The sequence below is a fragment of the Prionailurus viverrinus genome, chromosome A2, assembly GCF_022837055.1.
Source record: "Prionailurus viverrinus isolate Anna chromosome A2, UM_Priviv_1.0, whole genome shotgun sequence".
In the NCBI taxonomy this organism is placed as follows: domain Eukaryota; kingdom Metazoa; phylum Chordata; class Mammalia; order Carnivora; family Felidae; genus Prionailurus; species Prionailurus viverrinus.
Window position 1 is genome coordinate 14,897,629 of NC_062562.1, and position 25,008 is coordinate 14,922,636.

Below are 25,008 nucleotides of genomic sequence, written 5' to 3' on the forward strand. Positions count from 1 at the left end.
TTGCTATAAAGAGTTGGCCACCGTGTCCAGGTATAACGTCATCTGTGGGAACGTTAGATTTACTTTCACCCTCAAAGCGGCTCTGGCGCCTTTCCTAACGCGTAAGGCACTGGGGCAGGGGCCGGCTGCACGGACTGCTCACGGGACCACGCCCGGGGCTTTGGGGTCGCATCCTGTGGTTGGGATGACGGGTCCTCGACCCGCTGTGAGAGACCTCAGATCACAGGAGCGACCCCAAACAAAGGCCTCCCTTCGTCGTGGCCAGCCAGTCCTCTTAGTGAGAAACACAGTCCTGGCGTATTCAGTATGGCTGAAAAAAGAACTGATTTTGCACCAGTGACATTCAGATGGCTCATCTCAGGGCGCTTAAAAAACCTCTCTTCACGCTGATCTAAAAGCACCTGCCCTCTGTTATGTTGGGATTTCTTCAGGGGGAAAAACATTGCTTAAATTTTATCCCATAAAAATTATAGTCGAATTTCAGCCCATGGTGTGCCTGGATTCTGGGCCTTCCCTAGAATCGAGAAAGCAGTGGTCTTCAAGACTGGCCTTGAAAAGCCCGTGTCTTTGGCGGAAAGGAGCCAGCTCGGTGCGACCTTGGGGGCAGGCAGAGGGGAGCAGGGGCCGCTCCGTGGATGGGCGTGGGTCCTCCCGAGGGAGCCTTCTTCCTCCACACCCTCCTAATTCTTCTTGATGGGCTCAGGAAGATGACGGGTTGAGTATTTCTGGAGTAAATATGCTTAAAGGCAGCCAAGGAGATTCCACCTATAAATACAGCCGCAGAACAGTGAGCGGCCGACCGGAGTCTCTGGGAAGCCCAGTCCTCAGGCCACGGGAGGCGTGTCTCCCCTCTTGAGGCAGCGCACGATGAAGGTCCCCAGGGCCACCAGGGGGATACACATGGTGGAAGAGGCCACGAGCAGGCCGATGATGGCCAGTGCGTAGAGGGGGTAATCCTTGGTCACAAGCTGACCCTGAAAGGAGAAGCCGAGGGTCAGCGGGAAGAGCCACCACAGGCAGAGCCCCGCTTGGTGGAGAGCATCTGGGGCTGGGCATCCTTACATCTGGGGCCACCTAAATGGAGGGGGCTTAACCTCAGCCCCGTGCTGCCCAACAGGACCTTGTATGATGATAGAAAGCTCCATCTGGGTGCTGTCCGACATGGTAGCTAACAGACACAGGTGGCTACTGAGCCCTTGAAATGTGGCCAGTGGACGTGAAACACGGAACTTCACCTTGTACTGAATATTCACGAATTGAAATATTAATCACCACATGTGGTTGGCCGCCATCTTGAACGGCACAGCCCTAGTCTTGGGAGGAGGCTTGGCGGACGTCTGGATTGAGTTGGGGGATGCTTCCCTGAATGCAGATGCATTAAAGCTGATGAGAAAGGAGGCCAAAAAGCCAATAAATGCCACCTTTCCACGAGGGGGCCGCGGAACAGCTACGGCCGAGGGATCACAGGCCAACCGCGCGTGGCTTGTAAACCGGAACGCGCTCGGAGTGTGGTGTGGGCACCAGCCCACAGACTTCCTGTTACTCGTCCTATGACTTGTTGTTCTGCACTGACCGGTACAGAAACCGGGGTAAGCGTTTAGAAGCTGTTTTAGCAATGTGACAGCTTCGTCTCGTATCTGTTGATACAAGAAATAATGGGAGCTTGTAGTCCATACGTGGTTTTGTGTGTACATTCTCCCTTTTCAAGGGATTCACTGCTACTGCTTTTGACAAAAGCGTCAGTCTGCTCCGGGTTGGAGAAGACACCCAGGTCTTTCTCCTGCCGGGAGGCAGGTGCGGGGGCGCCTCGCAGCCGCCATCAGTCACCTGCTCACTTGGAGCGGCGTCCTTCACAGCCACCATGCACGCTGGGTGCTAAGGGACAGCGTCTTCTACCCATCGGAAAGCAAATGCCAACTGGCCTGCAGGATTACTTTCCTCCCAGCGTAAATGTTCGCTGTGAGAGTCTGCCTATATGTAAGGGCAGCCAAGGCTGGCCCTCAGGCCAAGTGCACTGACACGGCCGCCCTGGTTGTCAAAATGCTGACACACGGCGCTTCTGGTCGGTGAACGGCAGTTGCCTGTGGCCTGAGTGAGCCTGTTGCGTCCCAGCCACACACACACCCAGAGCCAGACCCTCCCGGGATACGGTGACTCGAGCGCTAAGACGGGTCCTCTCGGGCGCCTGCCGGGGCTCAGGGACCATGCCCCGGAGGCTGGCTCTGCCTGTCCCCAGGAGGCTAAGTGGACAGAGGTCGGAGGGCCTGAGGCTGAGGAGGAGGGAGGAGGGCGCAGCCCCGGGGGCAGGAACCAGCGCCTCTGCAGGGGGCTTTCTCCCACCCCCCCCCCCCCCCCCCCGGAAAGGCCCCCTGGGAAGTTCTAGGAGGAATCTTACTCTTTAAGGAGCCCACGTCGCAAAACTCAAAGCCCAGGTCTGCTCTCCTGGGCTGTTTTTAAATACCCGGGTGGTGTTTCCATGCCGCGACAAATAACCTGCCCACACCGCGGAAGCGGATCTTTGGTTTCAGGAAACTTAAAGCCGCTTCTGGAGAGTGAGCCCGGGGGGCCCCGAGACAGGGGGTACCTGGGAAGCGTCCCAGGCTTGGTATTGCAGCGTCCCCGTGAGGATGTAGTCACTCAGGTAGAAGACAAAGAGGCTGATGATGAGGAGCGGGCTCACGCCGGCCCACATGGCCTTCCAGTACCAGTTCAGGGTGCGGCCAGTCATGGCCTTGAGGTCACTTTCAAATCTATTTGGGAAACGGGGAGAGAGTCTGGATTATGCACGCCGTCCACATCCCTGTTTGTTTAGGAAGATTCCGTTCTGAGTGCCACTGAGCCTTGGGCACGACCCCTCCGGGGTGTCTGACCCCTCCTGGGCAGAGGGGGTGTGGGGTGGGGCAGGGGGAGGAGCCGAGGCCACCACAGAGCAGGGGAGCAGAGCAGTCCCCCCAGAGTCAGGTGCACGTCAGGAGATAATCTTCCCCGGGGCCACCTCCAGATGAAGGCTGCCGGTGTGGACCAGAGGGCAGTTCCCGGAGATAGCAGAAGCCAGCAGCCTGGAGGGTCACTTATCAAGCCAGACCTCCACGCTCGGGGACCCCGAGGGGCAGCTCTGCCCCCACCCCTCCCATCCTGGTATCAGCGACTCTACTGCCCATGAAAACGCCCCTAAGAGAGGAATCTCTTTTGTACCCTGGAGCCACAGCAGGTTCTGGGACAGAGGGAGAGCCAAACCCGGGAACGCAGCACTCTGGCCAAGACCCGCCGGAGCGGGCGTAAGAGAAACCAGAGCAGTGCCCCCCAAAGGTGGCTGCTCTGGGATTTCGTAGTGTGCACACTACGTCTCCCCCCACCCCCACCTTTTAAAGAGCTAATCACGTTTCCTAACACAGACTCAAGTATGGAAAGTGTCTTCAGCACTTTGGGAAATACTGACCCAGCCATCGTCACCCCCATTTAACGGCAGCAGGCACCGAGGCCCGGGCCGTGAGGTCACTTGCCCCAGGGCACCCGGGTAGCGGCAGACCCAGGCCCAGACCCGGCTTGGCCTGCTGTCTCCCGTGCAGGGCCTTGAAACCGCACCCAAAGCAGAAGTGGCCCTGAAGAGGGGCGGGGGTGGGGTGGGGTGAGACGGTCACCAGCTGCAACCACAGCCACCTGTCGCACTGGGGCCTGGGGGTTGTCCTGAGCTCCCACCTGACATGGCGCTGTTGCTAGATGTTCACTAGATGGCGCTGTCTCCCTCCCCGTCACTCCCGGATCCTGCCATTTCCACACTCCATAGTATAGAGACGACTTTTTGGTTCTCCCTCCCTCCGGCCTCACCACTTAGCACCACCCCTTTGCATGGACTTGTGCCCTTTCTCCAGCACCTCCAGTGGGCCCTGGGTTCTGTTCCTCTTTCCTCCGCCTTCTCCCTTCCTGGGAAACACCTACCCTCTCAGGTGACCCATCTGTTTCTCCCTCTAGACTGGCGTTTCCCGGGGGACCAACTTGTCCCAGTGTACCCAGGACTTCCCCAGTGTTAGCACTGGACAGCCCGCACCCTGGGAAAGCCCTCGGTCCTGGGAAAGTAGAGTGGGTCACTCTAGCTCGAATGTCCCCAGTAGGTAGCAAATGGGAGGTAGGCTGAAAAAAGGCTTCCTTGACCAAAACGGTTTTGGCAAGGCTACCATTTATACCCCGTCTTTGAGATTCGCAATCGTCTTCATGGCTCCAGGAAGTCCTAGAGGAAAGAAATTCTGACTCTGTTTAACTTATGTCTTGCAAGTTATTTGATCATGGACGTCCTTCAGCATGGCACGGGACCCCAGTGCTTCTGGGGACACAGTGGGAAACGTGGCTCAAAGGGGTCTGGTTTCTAGAATGTCATGGCTGGTGCTGCTCCCTACCCCCACCCCCCTCCAAACCAACGTGGAGGGTGGGAAAAGACTGAGGGTGGGGGTGCACAACTTGGCTCACCTGTCTGATCGGCTCATATCTGAGCAGTGCTTCCCAAATGCTCATGTGGACCCCTCCCGTGTGAACGGGTAGGATCTGACTCACCGGGCCCGGGAGGGCCCGAGGGCCCGCATGTACGGTGAGGCTCCCTCCTGGGCCCACGCGGAGGAGCAAGTCTCTCTAAACCAGTGGCCTCAGCCCGGTGGCACAGCCCGTCACCCAGGGGGGGATCTACAACATTCCAGTGCCCGGCCGTGCTCCGGGATCGAGAGCCTGACATCCTGAATCGGCCACGTTTTTTTTTGGTTTTAAGTTATCAACTGGACTTTGGTCAGCGTGCCCGAAAAATACTGATGTTCACCGAGGGTCAGAGTATGTGGTGCCTGGAGGTAAGGGATCCCTGCCCCCACTAAGCCGCTGGGGCCCGGCACGATCAGCAGGCGAACGTCCTATAATAAAAAGTAAAACCACGGGAAATGGGGAGAGGAGGTGTTGGCGGCAGGTTGAGCGAGGGCGGGAGCGAGGCCGAGGATGAGCTGAGAGATGAGGGCAGAGGGAAAAGCCATGCCAAGTGGAAAGGGGAAGGCCAAGTGCACGTGGGAAGGGGCTGCTTTCCCGGTGGGGGCGTGGCCTTCGGGGCATCCCCACCCCCTGCAGGTGTTGGGGGCGGGGCCTCCTCACCGCCTCAGCCCGAACACGTAACACACGGCGACGATCTCCACCAGGACTATGAGCAGCAGGGGCAGCGTGGCAGCGTAGTCGTTGAATATGTCGAACCAGTAGTTGCCGGCCTCCATGGTGAACACCAAGCCGATGACGCAGTTGACGAGGCACACCAGACCTGGGGCCACGAGACCGCACGCTCACCTGCCTGCCACGCCGCCCCCCCCATCCAGTTTCCTGGGTGGCCGCAGAGCCGCCGACCCCGAGGGGACTCTGCCGGGGGCCGGCCTCTCTGCGCGCTTGCCACGGGCGTGTGTGTTCCGGGAGGGGTGGGGGACAGCAAAGGTGTCCCGGGGAATGTGTGTCAGATGTCACTGATGTTAATTCTCGGCGCTGTCCTGCAGGGGGGCCCTCAAACTCGAGGGGGAAAGAAAGTTGTGGGCACGGCTATCTGCGGGGTGGGGGGGCCCACCCAGCCTGTGGGTCTGGTGATTCTGTTTATCCCAACTCAGCCCCTGAGCTCCCGGGAGGTGAGTCGGGGCAGAGGGTTTGCCCTGTAGGGCATCCTGAGGACTCCCGTGGGGAAGCAAAGGGCTCAGAGATACGGAGTAAATTTCCCAACATCCCACAGCAGGTCAGTGACGGACTCTGGGCTCAGACACTGGCCCTTCTGCCTCCAGAACCTGGGCCCTTGTCCCGGTCTCCTTTGGCTGACTCCCTCGGGCACTCCACAAAGTACCTGACTCGCAAGTTCCCACCTCCCACCTGCCCGTCCCGCCATCATACCAAGTGCCGTCACTCACCAAACCCCAGTGCCATCTTGAGGGGACACACAAGGACAAGGGGCTACGTGCTGGCCGGGAGCTAACGGCACACAGGGTGCTGCTACAGAGACCAGGTGCAAGGGGAGATGCTAAGTGCTAGAAGGTTCCGACGAAGGGTGGGCAGCTCCGCCCAGGCGGTCAGGGCTTTAAGGCGATGGGGTGGGAACTGGATTGGATTTGGGCTGGGAGAGGGGATGTCCCGGATGCGGTGGGATGGTGCCATCGTGGGTAGGGTGGGGGCCTAGGCGGTGGGGGGAGGGGGGCAGCCACGTACTGATGGGAAGGGGTGGGAAGGGGCTCTCGGGGCAGGGGCGGGGGCTGGAAATGCTCTGTGTCTCGACCTAGGCGGTGGTTACTTGAGCGGGAACGTGTGAAAATGATGGAGTTTGTGTTTAAGAAATGTACACGTTCTGTTAACACGGCAGTGGGAACAAAGGCAGAAGCAGGTTCTCTCCTGGCCTGGAGAGTTCTGAGCGCCAGGTCGGTGAGTCCAACCTTTCCCGGCGCTGGGGCGGCCACTGCGCTGCCTGGTGAGGGAGAACCAGATGCGCGGGCGAGACGCACACGTGCCAGGTCACGACTGCCCGAGAGGCGGCGAGAGCCACGGCAGGACCGCTAGGAGGTCGCCACCTCCACCAGCACATGGCCCCGCGGCAGCTTGTCCGTCTGCTCGCGCCCCACGCCCCGCCCTCCCCGACCCCCATGTCCTCCGCGGATTGGCCCACTCACCGGAGATGGCCTCCTTGGGCAGGTGGCTGGAGATGACCTTGCTGTCGGTGAGGGGCGTGAGGATGGCCGCCGTGTTCCCCAGCATGCTCCCGATGCCCAGCATCAACAACATGAAGAAATAGAGGACCGACCACAGCTGGGATGCCGCCATGTTCTTAATGGCCTCGGTGTAGACGATGAAGGACAGGCCAGTGCCCTGGACCGCCTGCCCGTGTGAGAAGACACCAGTTAGACACCCCAGAGGACTTACGGCTCCTTGAGCACGCCCAGTGCTAAGCATCCTGGGGGCCCTGGGGACTGGCCACGAGAAGCCACATGCTGAGGCTGGGTTTTCCGTCTGCAGACCAGCCCCTCGGGCTTAGCTGGGCTGGATAGAAGCGTGAGTCGTCGGGGGTCCGTATTTGCAAAGCGCGAGGAGCATCGGGTTCCCGCACGTCTGTTCGGGATGAAATACGACAAAGATAATTTCTGCTCCCGGTATCATGACTGACTAGGTGCTCCGAGGCCTCGGTGGCTCGGAGCTGAGGTGGGAGGGGGGAGCCAGAGCAAGAGGAGCCCGTAAGGTGGGGAGCTGGCCTGGCCAGCAGGCAACCCGGAGGGCAGTTGCCCCGTGGCCAGATCCCCGCCGCGACAACACCGTTGTGGGGATACTGAACCGCGGAGACAGAACCTAGAGCTCCCTGCTTAAAGACAAACCCCAGGAAGGGGTCGAAAGAGGTCATGAGCTGGGGGTGCCCCCTGGCTACCGGCAGCAGAAGCAAACCCTCTCTGGGGGACAGCTCCCCCGATTTAGACCCGCAGGACCACCAGAGATGATCAAGCGGCGAGCTTGCAAACGGATTTGTAAACCCACGAGAAGACAAGCCACCATAAGTAAAGAGTCAGCGGGACTAAGGTTTAGAACACCCTTCCCCAAGAATGGCAGACGCTGGGGCAGCAGATTCAGAACATAGGTCAGCTCCATGGCAAACCAGTGAGCACAGTGGGATTCGCCAGCGCTGGGTGCAGACCAGAGGGGGTGATCGCTGGTAGGGAATTTACAAACAGTAACGAAATTACTCAGGTTGGCTTTTTATCATTACTATGAGCCAACACATTCTCAACAGTGATCAAACATTCCTCCCCTTGAGGACAGACTGCCTTCCACTCTCCTGTCCAAGGCCACCAGTGGATCAGCTATGTATGACGTGTTTTTCTCGGAGAGAGACAGAGAAAGAGCAGGGAAGGGGCAGAGAGACAAGGAGCGAGAGAGTATCCCCAGCAGGCTCCACGCTGTTAGTGCGGGGCCCGCCCTAGGGCCCCGTCCCACAAATCTTGAGATCGTGACCTGAGCCGAAATCAAGAGTTGGGCGCTCAACTGACTGACCCACCCGGGCACCCCTATGCATGACATTTTTAAAGAAACAGAAGATATAATGACCAAGATAAATGTATGACAAGAAACCATTGGAATGAAAAGCAAATTTGAGAGTAAATAGCATCTAAAAACATACTGGATGAAAAGACCACTGACAGCTAAGGACTGCTTGCACCTGAAGAGAAAATTAGTGGACTTGGAAATATATCCCAGGGAGGAATCCATAATGAAGGAAAAAAAAAAAAAAGATAAGAAGGTGGGAAAACATCAAAGAGTGGCCTCGCAGGGTGGGATGAGAAGGTCCAGCTGGAATTCCGAACGGGGAAGACAGGCGGAAGTCAAGGCGATGATTACGAGGACATAGGGATGAATGTTCCAGAACTGGTAAGACACACGGGTCCGTGGATCCAGGAAGCCCAACGTCACCCAAGCCCACGCTGGATAAATAGAAATGCATCCACGCTTGGATTGCGGAGGCCAGAGTCCCAGAGAAGATGACAGAGAAATCGGAGGGAAGCCGGGTCCTTTGGAGAAGGACTTTCAAAGGGCAATGATAGAATCCAGAACCACAAGGCAAAGATCTCCAATGAGTCAAGAGAAAAGAGCCGTACACCTGGAACTAATATAACACTATATGTTAATGAGGCTGAGATTAAAATTAAAAGCAAAAAAAAAAAAAGTTTATGTATTTTGACAGAGAGACAGAGCGAGCACGAGCGGGGAGGGGCAGAGAGGGAGGGAGACGCCAAATCCCAAGCAGGCTCCAGGCTCCGAACGGTCAGCACAGAGCCCAACATGGGGCTCGAACCCACGAAGGGCGAGATCATGACCTGAGCCAAAGTCAGATGCTTAACGACCGAGCCACCCAGGTGCCCCTAAAGGAAGGCATTTTAAGGGGCTGCTTGGAATTCTCTCTCTCCCTCTCTCCCTCTGCCCCTCCCCTGCTTGCTCTCTGTCTCTCAAACACGCACTGAAAAAAGTGTATTTTATTTATAAAAAAATAAATAAATAAAACTAGGTGGACAAGGTGAAAGCGTTCTAAAAATCCTTGTTCTTTCTGTTTGGGTGGGAAGTCACGATATTGTTCAATTTCAGATTTTGTTAAGTCAAATACGCACAGGAAGAATTCGGAAGGAGAAATACACCGTGTCCCTTCCAAACAGTAGAGAATAAAGCGGAACGAGGGGGAGAGACGAACAAGAACAAACACAGTCGGGGAAAAAAAAGCCCCAGGTTGAATAAAGGAATAACCACGTAATTCTTGGACGCTGAGCCAAGCTTAAAAGTAAGTCAGGAAAACCCCCAAGTGTCCAAAACAAAAAGGAAATTTGAAATGAGTTCACGGAACAGGAACCGAAGCCCACGGAACCGATCAAGGCCTTGAGGGCTGCGGCTTGAGGGCTGGGGCTGTGACACCCGCCCAGGAGGGGGTCAGGCCACAGGCCGGTGTGAGCAGGGAGCCGGGAAAGACTAAGCGTGGCCCCACCCGTGAAATGACCTGATAAGCGAACGTGATGCCACCAAATGCAGGTGTGGTGGGGACTGGCCTTTGAAGCTCCTGAGCCGTGGAAAAGTAGCTCTGGGGGCCTCATGACGAGCTGTTTAAGCTCTTTATCTACATCTTTGGTTGAGGAACCAGACATCGCGAGCCACGTCTTAAGAGAAGAATGCACATGATCCCGGCGTGAAGGCGATAGAAACCACTCTAGGCCCGGGATCCTCAAACAGGGCCCCGGTGGATGGACTTGGGTGGGGAGGAAAGTTAGTAACAAAGGCCTCTCGCTGGGTCAGAACCAGTAGGTCCTCGCCGCCCCCCCCACCCAGCCCCCCAGGGGGAGTGGCTGCCGAATCGAACAGGCGGCATCTGGGAGGCAACGCACAGGTCTGACACCAAAGGCTGACCGGAGAATCTTCCTTGGCTTCTCTCGGAGGAGAGAAGCGGGCCGAGATCCTGCCTTACCGTGGCCAGCTCTGATTCCAAGCTGCAGTTCCTAATTTGTGGGAGCACCTCGCTGTATTTGCCGGGGAAGGCCGAGGCTAGGTAGCCCTTCACCTGCTCCAGGTTGCTGGCTGTCAGAAAGCCATCTTCAAGGTCAAAGGAGTTGGTCAGCAGCAGAATCACCCTGCAGAGCGGAATGCCAGGTTGACCTTCACTGAGTAGAAAGGCCGCGGTCGCCAACCCCTCTCTCGGAAGCCGGGGTGCTGGGGTTCCCTCCCCTCGGATTGGGCAAGGTCTCTCCAACAAAGGGAATCTGTTGATGGGTGACCTTTTTTTCTTTTTTTTAATTTTTTGATGTTTTTAAAAAGTTTATTTAGTTTTGAGAAGAAGAGAGCAAGCAAGCAGGGGAGGGGCAGAGAGGGGGGGAGAGAGAGAGAATCCCAAGCAGGCTCGCACTGTCAGCATAGAGCCTGACGCTGGGCTCCATCCACAAACCGCGAGCCGAAATCAAGAGTCGGACCCCTGACCATGTCACCCAGACACCCCGGTTGGTGACCTTTTAAAGTCCGGGGTGACCTTGAATGGCTTTGAGGGAGCCTGAAAGAGGGCCAGAGATGAGAAACCAACCCACACAGCTAGGCCGCTTAAACCTCTGGGCCCGCATTGTCCGACGGAAATTTTGCGATGATGGGACCGTTCCGCGTCTGTGCCGTCCCACGTGGCGGCTGAAGCCTTGAATGCGGCGGGTGTGACGGAGAGACCGACTTAAATTCATGTACATTTCAGTGGAAACCGGTGTAAACAAAAGTGCAATGAACTGATTGGATGTAACTAACATTAATTAAACCAGTCCACATTTAAATCTGTAGGTGGCCCCTTGGGGCTAGTGACTGCCGTATGGGACAGCCTAGTCTGGATGATGTTTATTATACGTTGGATAAGGCGGGCGGGCGGGGGGGTGGGGGGCAGACAGGAGATTCTGTAATGGCCCTGGCTCACCCAGAGGGTTCTGGGTTACTTCCAAGGTCAGGGAGACGGGGCAGAAGAAACCGAGGTTTGGCTGTTCAGTGCCTCCCTGTGCTAAGAGCTTTGGATGTACAAAGCTGCCCTCAGCCCTCCGGCGGGGTGTCCGGGGTTGGGCCCGGGTGGAGAGCCGCAAAGCCGGTGTCCTCTGTCCCATGCCCCTTGACTTCCCTGTGCCATCTCTTCCCAGGGGGTTCTCAGAGCTTGGGGGACGGCGGGACGCACCCCCAACCCGAGGCCCCGGGGCTCACGGGGCGGCTTACTGGTTCAAGCAGCTCTCGTAGTTGAAGGTGGCCTTGAAGCCGTAGATGGAGAAGGTCACGACGCTGGCAAAGATGGAGGTCGAGCTGTTGATGAGGGACACGATGATGGCGTGCTTCTGGCAGTTGGTGGAGGGCTGGTTGTAGCTGGCAAAGGCGATCAGGCTGCCGAAGCCCAGGCCGAGGGAGAAGAAGATCTGCGTGGCCGCGTTGATCCAGGCCTTGGGGTTGGCCAGCTGCTCCAACTGCAAAGCCAGCAGAGACGGGGCTGGGGGACCCGGCCGGGTGGCGCTCCCCCGCCCCGTAACCCACCGACCGGCAGAGGGCGGGAGGCCCGGGGAGGGGGAGTGATATGTAAAAGGAACCTCTGATCCATGACCAGGCACTGTGCGGGCCCGCGCCCCCACGAGATGGAGGCGGTGTGGGCTGGGGCTGGAGCTCTAGGTCTGGGATGACGGTGGGGGGGCATTTGGAATGTGGGGGGCATTTGCGGGGGCGGGGGGGGGGCTACCACAGCCATCTTGTTTCCAGGAGCCAGATTTGCCAAATGAACTTGTCCCAAAGGCGATAGTGCCCCCCCCACCCTCTGGCGACTGATAAGCATTGGCTGTGGGGCGTCGGGGAGCGGGGCGGGGGGGCTAGGGAGGGATCACAGAAAACCCTGCGGGGTGTGGATTCACCTCTGTAAGGGAAGGGGTGCGGGCAGGTGTGCGGGAGGGAGAGAGGTGGCTGGGTGCTAAATCCGTAGACTGCCAGGAGGGTGTGGGGTGCGAGTGGGGGCCGGGAGGCCAGATGCGGGGCTGGGGTAGCAGTCACTAGGGGTGGGGGAGGCGCTGAGGAGGAGGAGGGTGGGCGGGCCAAAGACTCAGTGTCCCAGAATGAACAGGGCTTGGGGACGGCCTGGCTGAGGAGGTGACCCAGTGCCCGTAGGTAATCCACACCGCCCCCACCCACCTCCCTGGGTCTTCCCCTCTTTCCATCCATCCTGGAAGATCGAAGGTCCCCTTCCCCCCAGCCCGTACCTTGGGTGTGAACATGTACGCCAGGCCGTTGGTGGCTCCGTGGAGCGTGAGGCCCCTGACGAGGTAGATGATGAGCACACAGTAGGGCAGCAGCGCGGTAAAATACACCACCTGCGGGCACCAGAGGGCAGAGTCAGCGTCCTGGAGACACGGTGCCCACAGTGCCCCTCTTGTCCCTGCGACAGACCTGAAGTCCTCACGAAGCACCACACTATCACACGTCCAGCTGGCAGCTGGCAAGTGCAGAGGGGCTGGGTTTGAGTTTGGGCCGGCGGAGAAAGTGGGGAGGTGGGATGCATTTGCCCACCTCCGTAACTGCCGGGCAATCTGCTTCAGGAGAAACAGGAGACCTGTGCCTGCCACTCTCCCTTCAACCGGACGTTATTCCAGAGAGGATTTGAGGCCGGGGTGCTTGGGGGGTTCAGTTAAGCGTCCGACTTCGGCTCGGGTCATGATCTCACGGTCCGAGAGTTCGAGCCCCGCGTCGGGCTCTGGGCTGACAGCTCGGAGTCTGGAGCCTGCTTCAGATTCTGTGTCTCCCTCTCTCTCTGCTCCTCCCTCACTCATTCTCTCTCTCCCTCCAAATAAACATAAAAAGTTAAAACAGGAAAGAAAGGATTTGAGGCAGCCCACAAAAATATACCTAGCACATTAACATTAAAAAAATGTTATTTTTTTTAAGTTTATTTATTTATTTTGAGAGAGAGCGAGGGGAGGGGCAGAGAGAGAGACAGAGAGACAGAGAGAGAGTCCCAAGCAGGCTCCACTGTCAGCACAGAGCTCTCCCCGGGGCTCGAACTCACGAACCGGGAGATCATGACCTAAGCCGACCTAAGTCAGACGCTTAACCGACTGAGGCGCCCTGCTTTACAATGTCTTTAAAAGAAAGAACAAAACCAAGAGAAACCCCCAAAAAACCCGGGGGCTGGGAGCAAGGCACGTCTCTCCAGAACGGAGCCCCGAGAGAAACTTGGCCCTGAGAGGAGCTTGTAAGGGAAACGTGATGACGTGGGCGTGGGGAGCGTGTCCCCATCAGGAATATGACACAAATTCGATGAGCTGATGTTTTATGAGCGGCTTCGCTGTCGCGGGGTTGAACGCTGGACGTGAATGGCATTTCTGGTCGACCAAATCGTGATCCTGCGGACACGACACGTATCACGAGTCCGGTGGTGTTTGTGGTGGTTTGGGCGACCGCCTCACGCTCTGGTCCTGCTGACTCTTACACGGCTTCGAACAGGGATCTGCCGGTGCCCGGATGCCCGTCCGGGAACTGGCGCCTTTCCCCCCTATCGACTGCGTATGCGCCCCAGAGCCCCTTTACTTAAAGCCCAGAAGTACTTCGCGAAAAGAATCTTGCGAAGGCGGTTTTTGCTTAAGGTGTGGGTCCTCCGGTGAGAAATGTGCCTGGGGGCCCATGTCCAGATGGGCCCGGATCGCACTGGGCCCCCCCCTCCCGCTGAGGCATTGGCGCCACCTTCCCGGCCACTCCCGAGGCCACCAGAGGAACAGTTTGTTTTCCCTCACCCCAGGGGACGACAAGCAGAGGTGGGGCGTGTCTTTTATCACTGATCCCCGAGGTCATCGTGACTTGAGAAGTCATCAACCCAGCTGGGATGACGGGTATGGGGCGGAGACAGATGAGGGCGAGGGCATCGGCCAGCGCGCTGAAGGACATCAAGGTCAAGAGACGAGGGGTGACCGATGTCCACAGCCAGGGGACACTTTGAGGACACGGAAGGCAGGTCCCTGGAACTTCCCTCCTTCCCCTCAGGTAAACAAGTGTCCTGGGTGGGGGGGAGGGGCTCTCCGGGCTCCCTCCTCCCTCATCAGGGAAGCTGGGCATGTGGCCCAGCCTACACCACCGGGAGAAACCATTTCTGACCAGTCTGCAACAATTCATTGGAGGGGGAAAAAAGGAGATTCCAAGAGAAGAGGCCAGGAAATGGTACACGGTTTTTAACAGAATTAGTCCCCATAAATAAAGCTGTGGGGGCGCTCTGTCATGGAGACGGGGTGTGGCTTGAGCAGAGGCAATGGATTAAGTGTTCATGGCATGGCATGACCTCATACGGCACTTGTATAAATGATCTGGGAAAGAGTTGACAGATACTGCCCTCGGGTCTTCTGTATCACGCTCATAATCATCTGGCGGAGACACATGGCAAAACCCATGTTTTTATGAGCATAAAATACTAGCCAAGCTTCGAGATGGGACAGAGTGAGTAGCCGCGGGCTCTAAGTTCTTCCAGAGAAGGTTCACTAGTCTTTTAGCTTGGCTGTGGGACGGGGCGCTGTTGGGGCTACGATGCTGGCCGTCACGGAGTCTTGGAGACCAACAGAAGACGCCAGGCACAGTACTGGGCTCGTCGCAGGGTGCCTAAGATACTATGGGTCATTCTGGTCCTGCTGCCTCAAGAGAAACACGGTGGGGCTGGAGGAGGCGACGCAGGCGGTCAAGACGGTGAGGGCAGGTGGCCTCTTAGGAACTTCTGAAGGGAAAAGTTGGGATGGATCAAGTCACCAAAGGTATGGAGAGAGCAAACAGGAGGCGATTCACCGGACAAGAGGGTGGGGAGTCTTAGGGACAAAGCTGGGTGTGTCCCAGCTCTGCCCTCACTGGTTGGTGCCCCGGGGCTGGCTCCTTTGCCCCTCCACACCTCGGGTGAGTGGGATAAGGAAATCCACTCCGAAGGGCTTTTGCAAGACTGAGGCAAGGCGCACGCCCAGCCCGCAGGGGACCGGCTAGGAGTGAATGGGTATGAATGAGGCGGGTGTCACCGGGGGTCCAGGGCGCCTGCCGCAGCTTGAGAAAGATGGCAGGTGCTGGAAACACTGCAGGAAACACTTTCCACCTGGGGCAGATTAGAGTTCAAGAGCATCTCAGCCCCCTCCCGCGCCCCCGGAAGGAGTATAAAGCTGGGGGTGCACCAAGGAGAGAAGGTTTGGAAATCAGGCCTGACCAGCAGCTCAGAGCAAAGGTTCTCAGACTCAGCTGCAGATTAGAACCCTCCCGGGGGAAGCTTTTAACATCCCGAGGCTCAAGTCCCTCCCTGCCCTGATCACTCCAGGGCCTCTTGGGGGAGGACCTGAGATACCAGAGTTCTAGAAGCTCTCCAGGTGACCCGGATGTGCCGTCCAGTTTGAGAGCCAGCGGCCAGGGTGTCTGGGGGACGTGCGCAGTCACTTAAGGCTTTTAAAGAAGGGAAGACTCACTGTCGAGGTGTTCGGTGCCGCTCAGGTGGTGTGGCTTTGGGGACAGCTGCCTGGCACAGACATGCTCATCCGTGTAGGGACCGGGAGCGCCCCCACTTCAAGACCGCAACTTCAAGCACCTCCGGCCACGTTCACGGTCGCCTCGCAGGGGATTCGTGCCGGTGACGTCGCCGCTGCCCTCCCCCCCCCCCCCCAGCACGGCTTCTGCGCCCTCACGAGCACCGCCCAGGTCCCGGGCGGGGGGGGGGGGGAGGGGGGGCGCTGTGCGGACCCACCTTGCCGGTGGACTCGGTGCCCCGCAGGATGCAGAGGTACACCACGAGCCAGGCCAGGAGGAGGCAGAGCGCCTGCTCCCACTGCACGCCCCCGCTGTCCTGGATGGACGGCGAGATGTTGAGGGTCTTCCGGTACCAGAAGTACTGCGTCGAGGACGCCTTCTCACACTCCTCGTCGTAGCCTGTGCGGTTGCGGTTCAGCGGGCACACGGACCACGGCAGGGGGTCCTTGGGGATCAGAACAAGCACACGGCCAGGTGAGGGCTGGGGCCGAAGGGCAGAGCGGGGAAGGACGGGAATGGGCCTGACGGGAAGGGTGCCTGGTCCCCAAAGGCCAGGAGCATCCGAAGGCAGACAGGGACCAGGAGGGCCGGTCAGGGGCACAGACGGGCTTGCGGGGAGGAGAGAGGCGGGGAGAGGGCTTCGAGCACCGTGCAACCCCACGGAAGTTTGTTGAGGATCACCTGGCTCTGCCGTGGGTCCGAGACACCGGACCAGACAGACGACGGCCAGACCGTCTACGAGAATAGAACCCACAACCTCTGCAGCAATGAGCCCGCGGACTCCAGCCACAGCATCTTGCAGGGAGTGGCCTGGAGTGGGGTGGGCAGGACCTGGGCAGTGACAGCCAGTCACGTGCTCCCCGACCCCAGACCAACCGGAGAAAGCCCAATCTGCTCCCCTCACCGCACAGATAGCCCCCCCTACCCCAGTCCGGGCACACCGGAAGCCGTGCCTTTTTTCCCCACTGACACACCTTCCCCATTCCTCTGCCTGCCCTGGGGTCTCCGCCGAAGGCAACGATCGAAAGCTCTGGATAAATTGCTTCAGTCTGTTCTCATTTGGGTGGACTTGGCTGATTTTCACACATTCCTAGCAAGTCCTGGCTTGAATGAGACTCAGGTCCTTCCCTCACTAACAGGCGATGGGGACTGGCTTCTCCCAGGACAGACGCTGGGTTTAGAAGTCAGGCAGGGGTGAGGTTCAGCCTCCCTGACTTCAGTGGAGCCTGAGTCAAGCTATACCTGAAGCAGTTCCCCTCCTGGACTTTGTAGATAGAGTCAGTAAGAGCCTCTTCTGCTTCAGCCAGTTTGAACTGGGTTGTCTGTCACTTAGGAACAAAAGAGCCTAGAGATGCGTGCACAATGAACAGGATAGAAGTGGGAGCTGAGGAAGGGCGGGCGGTGGATTTAATTCTGGCTCTGGGGGCAGGGGGCAGGGGTTAGGAGTCCCACCTCCACTCTGCCAAGCCCCACATCCATCACTTTTGCTTGTTTCTGGGTCCCGTAAGCTCAGATGTCATTAGACAAAAGTTTTCCACTGACAGAAGCAAGTCCTGGCCCACTGGGTTCCATCTGTGTGTTTCAGGGGAAACAGACGTCACCTCATGGGCCAGGGCCACTCTACCGATGAGCAGCTGGAGCCCAGCTTTGTCCACCTGGAAAATGCTCGGGACCTGTGCAGGGGTCGGGGGTGGACCCCTGGCCTGTTGAAATTCGAGTCCGTTTCTAGCTTTGACCAGAATAGTTCTGAAGATGGTCCCCAGCAGTTGCTTCCATGGGAAGGCGGCATTTACGGCCCCTCCCCGTGAATCTGGGCTGGCCTGTGACAGAATGCAGTGACGTGACGCAGTGTCCCTTCCCAGCCCGGGCTTCCTGGGGCCTTGTAGCCCTCATTGCCACGCTCCTGGAAACCAGCTGATGTGTAAAGACCTTTGGCCATACCGCTGGGCAACAGAGACTCATGGAGAGAACGGCCACGTAGAGCCAACTGAGATGCTTGGCGGCAAACCGGCGCCGTACCCCAGGCGGGTGGGAGGGTCCCTCGTGGGCTTGGAGTCTGGTGGAGCTACCCAGCCCACAGCCCCCTTGGGCCACTGGTCCGTCCACTGGACCATTGCTGAGCCAGCCTGGGCTGGCGTGGTTCCCAGCCTCGGCTACATGACTGAATCCCGGGGAGAGGGGAGGCTTTAAAAAAAAATACCGTGCCCAGGCTGCACCCCCAGTGACTCTGACTGCATCGGTCTGGGTGGGGCCCGGGCCTCGGAGGTTTGAAAGCTCCCCCAGGGGGAGGAATTTAAGTGAGTGCAAGGACTTACGAAACTGACCATTTCCCAGCAGCCAGCCTCCCCTCCTCGGAATCAGTGGGTCAGGCTCGCATTTTGTATCTGGTTTCCTAACAGCCCCCGGTGCTCCTTGTGGGCAAGGTCCTAGACAGGAGGCTGGGAAGCCTGGTAGGGGGATGGCCAGGCTTCAGCCCCTGAGGCCAGGCTGCTGGCGTCCAGTCTCACAGCTACTCAGTTCCCCTCCGCTGATGCGGGGCACCCCACATCGCAGGGCTGTGGTGACGGTTCCTGCGTGATTACCTCTGAAGGGCTTGCGACTGTGCAGGGCCCTGAGCTGGCTTTGAGGGAGCGGCCGCTGCTTCGGGTACTATCATTACGTGACCACGGAGGAGGGCTCCAGAGTGGGGGAACTAAAGGAGAAGTCCCCGGGGCCTGGGAAGGACAGACCGAATGGATAGTCGAGTGATTTTCAGGAGTTGCTGGCCCTTGCACTTTCTTGAGACAACCTTATTTTCACCTTGGGAAGATGGTCAAATTTATTCCTGATTTTGTTAGAACACGACATGTTGCTTCTACCTTTGGAAAACTGTTTCTGTAAGTATACGGAGGCATAATGCTGGCAATGCATACGGCAACTCTTCAGTTGGAGTTCCATTGTGCAGTGCACCACCCGCCCAACTGTACATGATAGCTCTGCACAGAGGAGGAGGAGTGGCCACCGGGGGGGGAGAGTCAGAGGAGCTGCTGTTTCCACCCAGAAGCTAGAAGGGCTGTGGCCAGTCTTCATGGAGTCAGGGAGAAGATGGGGGCTGCAATTAAGCTCAGAGCAGAGAGCCCTTCCTGTCAGGGATGCACACGAGGCATTTCCCCATGGGGCGACCCGGGTAGGGTTGACCGGGTGGCCAGAGTGGGGCGTGGATGTAGCATCTTCCGAGTGTAGATGCCACGTTCTGACTACTGAAGTCATTCACCCGGGCATTCCTCGGGGCGCCAAAGGCTCACGGCTGTGCCCAAGTGCTCCACAGCGTGGCCCCACAAGTTGGGGTTAATCCACAGTCCCTGGTCGGCCCTGCCTTGCTTTTGGACCCTGGGGACAGTGTCTGTCCTGCAAAGACCGGGTTCAGTGGCAAAGGGCGTGACGTCTGCCCGGGGAGCTTCTGTCCGAGAGGGAGGAGGCTGCTGGAAGGCAAGCCGGGGGCAGCGGGGAGGGGGTCCCCGAGAGTGAAAGGCGGGTGCCGAGGAAGAGCCGTGAGCACAGACGGCAGAAGGGAAGACTCCTCTCGGCTTGGACACAAAGAGCACCTCTCAGTGAGGAGTTAGGGTTCTCGCTTCTCTACCATGTTCGGCCCCTTCCCATTTTCTGCCACGACCGTCAGCTATGGCCGTAAATCAGAAATACAGGTTCAAAGTGTTCATCTTTGGGAGGAGCCCCTGCTGTGTTACAGGGGTGCCGACGGTCGTTCTAGAAGAACTTTGGTCTGCAGGGAAATAAACGTGGGGGCTCCGCCTGGAGCCAGGAGGCTGGCAGGACAAGCGACCAGAGCCGGAAGGGGGAGGAGGAGGGGAAGGGGGCATGGGTGGGGGTGAGGGGCGTGGCAGGGCAAGGCCTCCTGCTCTTACTGGGTTGGTGGCTCTCTCCATCCACACATCCTCCCCTGGAGCATCTGGTGGTGCTTCATACTTTAGGGGGGGGGCGTCGTCACATCTTTCAGAACGTGACGCAAGCCAGAGACCCGCTCCCCAGAAACGCGCGCACACGCGCGCACACACACGCACACAACGGCAGGGTCCCGTGGATGGCTGGCTCGGGAGCCCTCCGCTCGCGTGGGGTGCTCAGCCTCCCCCAGCCCCTGAGGCCGCCGCCCCGCCCATCCTCACCCCTGTCCCCCCCCCCCCCCCCGCCTCGGGGCGTGGCCTTGCTCTCCTCTCCCTGCCCCGCTCCCCGCGCCCGCTCTGGCACGGGCTCGCTCACCTGGAAGGAGTGGAAGAGGTACCAGAAGGCCCAGGCGTTGATGATATTGTAGTACGTGGAGAGAAAGAAGGACACCACCACGCTGGCGAGGCCTGGGAGGGGGCAGACGCGCGCTGAGGACTCCCGCGTCCGCCTCTCTCTCTGCCCCTCCCCGGCTCGCCCTCTGTCTCTGTTTCTCTCTCTCTCTCTCTCTCTCAAAAATACATAATAAAAAAGCATTAAAAAAAGCAAACTTAGCACGAGAGGCAGGCTGTCTTTGACAAGCGCCACCCTGATGCCAGACGTCACAGGTGCTCCCCCCTTGGCTTCCCTGACGCTGAGTCACTTGTGCCAAACCCTGCCTCGCGGTGGCCAGGGACGGGGGTACGTGGAGGGGTGTCTGGAGTGGAGGGGCCTGGAGCCCCCCCCCCCCCCCGCCAACCCAGAGCCACCGTGCGCATCTCCGCCCACCCCCACCCTCGGGGACATGTGGTTGGCCGTCTGAAATTGGCCGGGGCGGAAGTGTTTACACCACGGGTATCAGGGGATGCCGCAAACAGGCCTCCCCTCCCCCGCCCACCCGGAGAGCTGGCCGTTAAACATTCACCAGCGCCCCTGCTTGGCACACACATCCGGTATCTTTCCTATTAGGCAGCAAATGCCACCTCTGAGAAGCCCTCTGTGATTGATTACTCGGGCGGATCGTAAAACCACACACCTCCTTGTTAAAAAGTAACAGCCCTTCGCGATGAGGAGGCAGTTCGGGTTCAGAGATGATGCCCGAGGCCACGGACACACTTCTTCTGCCTCTGAGACTACATGCCACGCCAAGCATACACCCTCCTTGCTCCTGAAACACCGCTCCGCTTCCCTGCCCACCTGGCTGGAGGCGGGAGGGCTGAGCAGAAGAGACCGTGGCCAAGGGCTGGCCAAAGTTCCTCCCGCCCACAGGCAGCCCTGGAACGTGAGGGTTGTGCAGGGCGGGTTAACTAACCATCGCCGAGAGGCGCCGGGGACGCACCAGCTCGGAGGAACTCAGGGGACACGGGAGGCACAGCGCGCCCAGCGCGCCACCCATGTCCCCCTCTGCTTCCCCGCACTGGAGACATTAACGGGCCACCCCACGGGCCCTCGGTGGTGCAACAAAGATATCACGAGCTCGTGTGCAGGTATCATACAGGCTGGCACCCGGCACGTAGTAGGTGCTCACGAGAAGGAGCCATTAGTAATCATTAGCAAGGAGCAGTTAGAGCTCCCAGAGCGGTAGCTGCTGGGAGACTGAGTTGCAGCTCCTTGGCTGGGCAGCTATTTCCTTTTACAGAAGAGCCAGCTGAGGCTCACGGAAGAGAAGCAGTGTGGTATCGGCCCCCCAGAGCGTGTGCCTCCCCCCCTTCTTCACCGACCTGCGGGTAAGGGATCCAGCCCCCGTCGGCCGACATCCCGCGGCACCCCCTCCGGGGCTCTCTCTTGGGCCTGGCGCTCGCCCCTTGCTCCGGCTGCCCTGCCAGCCAACGGGCTCCCACCCACACCCCCTGCTGTCCAGGATCCAGGAGAGTGCCCACTTACCAACACCACCAAGGTAGGGGCTGATGGTCCTCCAGGCACCGATGCTGCCCTGCCGCATGCGCTGGCCCACTGCCAGCTCCAGGTACAGGAGGGGCATGCCCTCTACAACAAGCATGATGATGTAGGGCACCAGGAAACTACCTGCGGGTGTCCAGAGACAACACCAGGCCATCACCGATGAGTTTAACTCCGGAGCCCACCTGACCTCCATGCACATCCACCCTCCCTCCCTCCCTTCCGTCTTTCCACTTGTCCATTCATCTTTCTACCTTTCCACCCACTCATCCTCCCACATCTCCACTCATCCTCCATCCTTCTGCCCGCACTCTCTCCCACCTTTCCCACAGCCCACTGTTCTTTCATTCCCCTCGCTCGTACATCACGTATCCATTTTCTTCTATTCATCCATCCACCCATCCAAGCATCCATCCATCCACCCACCCATCCACCCACCATCCAACCATCCATCCATCCACCCAGCCACTCATCCATCCAACCAACTATCCATCCATCCATCCACCCAGCCACCCATCCACCCACCCATCCAACCATCCACCCATCCAAGCATCCATCCACCCACCCATGCATCCACCCATTCACCCATCCATCCAGCCACCCATCCATCCATCCTCCCACCCACCCACCCGTCCATCTATCTACCTACCCACGCACCCATTCAACCACCCACCCACCATCCAACCATCCATCCATCCACCCACCATCCATCCATCCATCCAGCCAGCTATCCAAGTATCCATCTACCCATCCACTTACCCACCCATCTATCTACCCATTCACCCATCCAAGCATCCACCCATCCAAGCATCCATCCACCACCCAACCAACCATCCATCCATCCGCCCACCCATTCAACCACCCAGCCACCATCCATCCATCCGTCATCCACCCAGCCACCCATCCATCCAACCAACCATCCATCCATCCATCCACCACCCATCCAAGCATCCACCCATCCAAGCATCCATCCACCCACCTATACATCCACCCATTCACCCATCCATCCACCCACCCATCCATTCATCCACCCACCCACCCACCCACCCACCCAAGCATCCATCCATCCACCCACCCATCCATCTATCCACCTACCCATGCACCCATTCAACCACCCACCCACCATCCATCCATCCATCCATCCATCCATCCAGCTATCCAAGAATCCATCCACCCATCCACTTACCCACCCATCTATCTACCCATTCACCCATCCACCCACCCCCCACCCATCCATCCACCCATTCACCCATCCATCCAACCAAACATCCATCCATCCATCTACCCACCCACCCATCCATCCATCCACCCATCCAAGCATCCATCCACCACCCAGCCATCCACCCACCCACCCACCCACCCGCCCATTCAACCATCCACCCACCATCCAACCATCCATCCATCCATCTACCCACCCATCCACCCATTCACTCATCCACCCAACCAACCATTCATCCATCCATCTACCCACCCACCCATCCATCCATCCACCCATCCAAGCATCCATCCACCACCCAACCATCCATCCACCCACCCACCCACCATCCAACCATCCATCCATCCGTTCACCATCCAACCATCCATCCATCCATCTACCCATCCATCCACCCATCCATCCATCCATCCATCCATCCTTCTATCCTTTCTATCTTTCTCTTTCTCCATCCAGCCATTCATCCATCTGTGATAACATGCAGACTTGCTAGTTAAAAACTTTAAATACTTCCATCCTGGGTGGTAAACTGCCGTTGTCCCAAGCCCCTTGAGTGCCTCCCTCAATGCCTCAGCTGCCCCAGCCCCTCTGCCAGAAACCCTATTCCATCTTCTGTGGTAGCAACCAATGGCAGAGGCAGGGGCTTGGTGTCTATGCATGGGGAGACAAGCGGTCCTCAACAGACAGAGCCTAGGCCACCATCTCCTTTTACAGAGCACCTCCACTGTATGTGTATCTGTTTTACACAGTGGCCCTCAGCTTAACATTTTGTTTTAATAAAGAGTACTATGGCTAACGCAAATTTAAAACCCACCGGTTCCTCAGGGCCGTCTGCAGATAAGAGCCTGTGGAGATAGTACGGAGCCAGGGGGTGTGGATGGACTATGGAAGCCCTCCCCACTGCTGGCACCTGGACAGAGGCAGGCAGCCTGCTGGGGGCTCCCCACACCCCTGCCCTGCACAGCCCTGCCCAAAGCTTCTCCTGTGAGCCCCGCCCCTCCTTCCCTGAAGTCCTGCTAATCCCTCCCCCCTGCTCCCAGCAACTTGGCAGAGAACCCGGGAAAAGGTCCCAGAGGAGAAGAGGGCAGGACTCTTGATTAAAATAAAACCCTGACATTACAGCTGCAGGGATTAAGGGCAGGTTACAGAAGGAACTGGTTCCAAAAGTGTTCAGGTAAAGAATGAAATACGTATGCTTCCGTGAACATCGGATATTTACGAAAATGCCTCCGTCGTGCTTACGTGTTGCCCCAGAGCCTGGTTTCCTCCCCCGACCACAACACGACCATTTGTGTCACCCTCGTGTAGCTGTACGTCATCCCACTTGGAAAACACACCCAGATTCATTTCATTGGTCCTCGGACACTGGGCTGTAGCTAGGTCCCTGCTATCATGTAAAAAAATTTTTTTTAATGTTTTTATTTATTTTTGAAGGAGAGAGAGACAGAGCATGAGCGGGGAAAGACCAGAGAGAGAGGGAGACACAGAATCCGAAGCAGGCTCCAGGCTCCGAGCTGTCAGCACAGAGCCCGACGCGGGGCTTGAACTCATGAACCGTGAGATCATGACCTGAGCTGAAATCGGTCGCTTAACCGACTGAGCCACTCAGGTGCCCTGGGTCCCTGCCATCCTCAACAGAGCAGTGGGACCAAGCTTGGTCCACGTGTTCGGTTCTTTCCTCGGGACAGAGATCCCAGAAGGAGAGTGGCTGGCACCAGGGCCACGCAGAGATCAGGCAGAGTCAGCTCCCACCATGGAGAGAAAGCCACGGCCGTGCGCGTGGGACCACCGGGCCTCACATTCCCGGCCTCGTCCTCCCTGCTCACACGGGGGCCTACGACAAGCGCTACCCTCTCACTTCTGGACTCTGTTCTGATGACTGCCAGGCCCCGCCCCCTACCTGCCCCAGGGAAATGTGTTTGGACATCTTACCAGGTGCCTCTCAGCAGCAGAGAGTCCAAGAGGCCGGCTGCTCTTGGACTGGAAGGGGGCTGCCACTTACAAACCCAGCAACATTCAAACCCTCAGTGGTTCTAAGAAAAAGCTCATTTTCCCCCAAGGCGTTAAACAGTAACCACAGGAGGCCTGGCAAGGTCTTTGACAGGGCCGGGCTGATGGCCCAGTGCCCATGGGAAGCTGGAAATCCAAGGCCCGTGCCCAGGTGGTAGCATGGGGGCTCTTGAGGCCTGCCCATCGGTCATTTCCATTATCCTTCCTCCAAGTATCCAAACGCACGATCCCAGCGAATTTGCTCAGCCACTATTTTCTTTTTTTTTTTTTTAACGTTTATTTATTTTTGGGACAGAGAGACAGAGCATGAACTGGAGAGGGTCAGAGAGAGAGGGAGACACAGAATCGGAAGCAGGCTCCAGGCTCTGAACCATCAGCCCAGAGCCTGACTCGGGGCTCGAACTCACGGACCGTGAGATCATGACCTGAGCTGAAGT

The 25,008-nt window shown here is 58.1% G+C and overlaps 1 protein-coding gene across 2 annotated transcripts in view; it reads right to left on the reverse strand.

Moving 5' to 3' along the window:
* Positions 1 to 814: 814 nt before the first annotated feature.
* The window catches only part of SLC6A20 (solute carrier family 6 member 20), a 36,467-nt gene continuing 12,273 nt past the window's right edge, over positions 815 to 25,008 (reverse strand). The window contains exons 2-11 of one of the 2 annotated variants that reach the window (XM_047849612.1): positions 21,334 to 21,474; positions 19,789 to 19,880; positions 15,752 to 15,979; positions 12,261 to 12,371; positions 11,242 to 11,483; positions 9,977 to 10,139; positions 6,660 to 6,864; positions 5,125 to 5,284; positions 2,585 to 2,750; positions 815 to 974 (exon numbers count right to left, since the gene is read on the reverse strand). In XM_047849612.1, coding sequence (XP_047705568.1) covers positions 825 to 974; positions 2,585 to 2,750; positions 5,125 to 5,284; positions 6,660 to 6,864; positions 9,977 to 10,139; positions 11,242 to 11,483; positions 12,261 to 12,371; positions 15,752 to 15,979; positions 19,789 to 19,880; positions 21,334 to 21,474 — 1,658 coding nt within the window. In that variant the 3' untranslated portion in view covers positions 815 to 824. The remainder of the gene's footprint in view (positions 975 to 2,584; positions 2,751 to 5,124; positions 5,285 to 6,659; positions 6,865 to 9,976; positions 10,140 to 11,241; positions 11,484 to 12,260; positions 12,372 to 15,751; positions 15,980 to 19,788; positions 19,881 to 21,333; positions 21,475 to 25,008) is intronic. The other variant, XM_047849613.1, reaches the window with a different exon arrangement.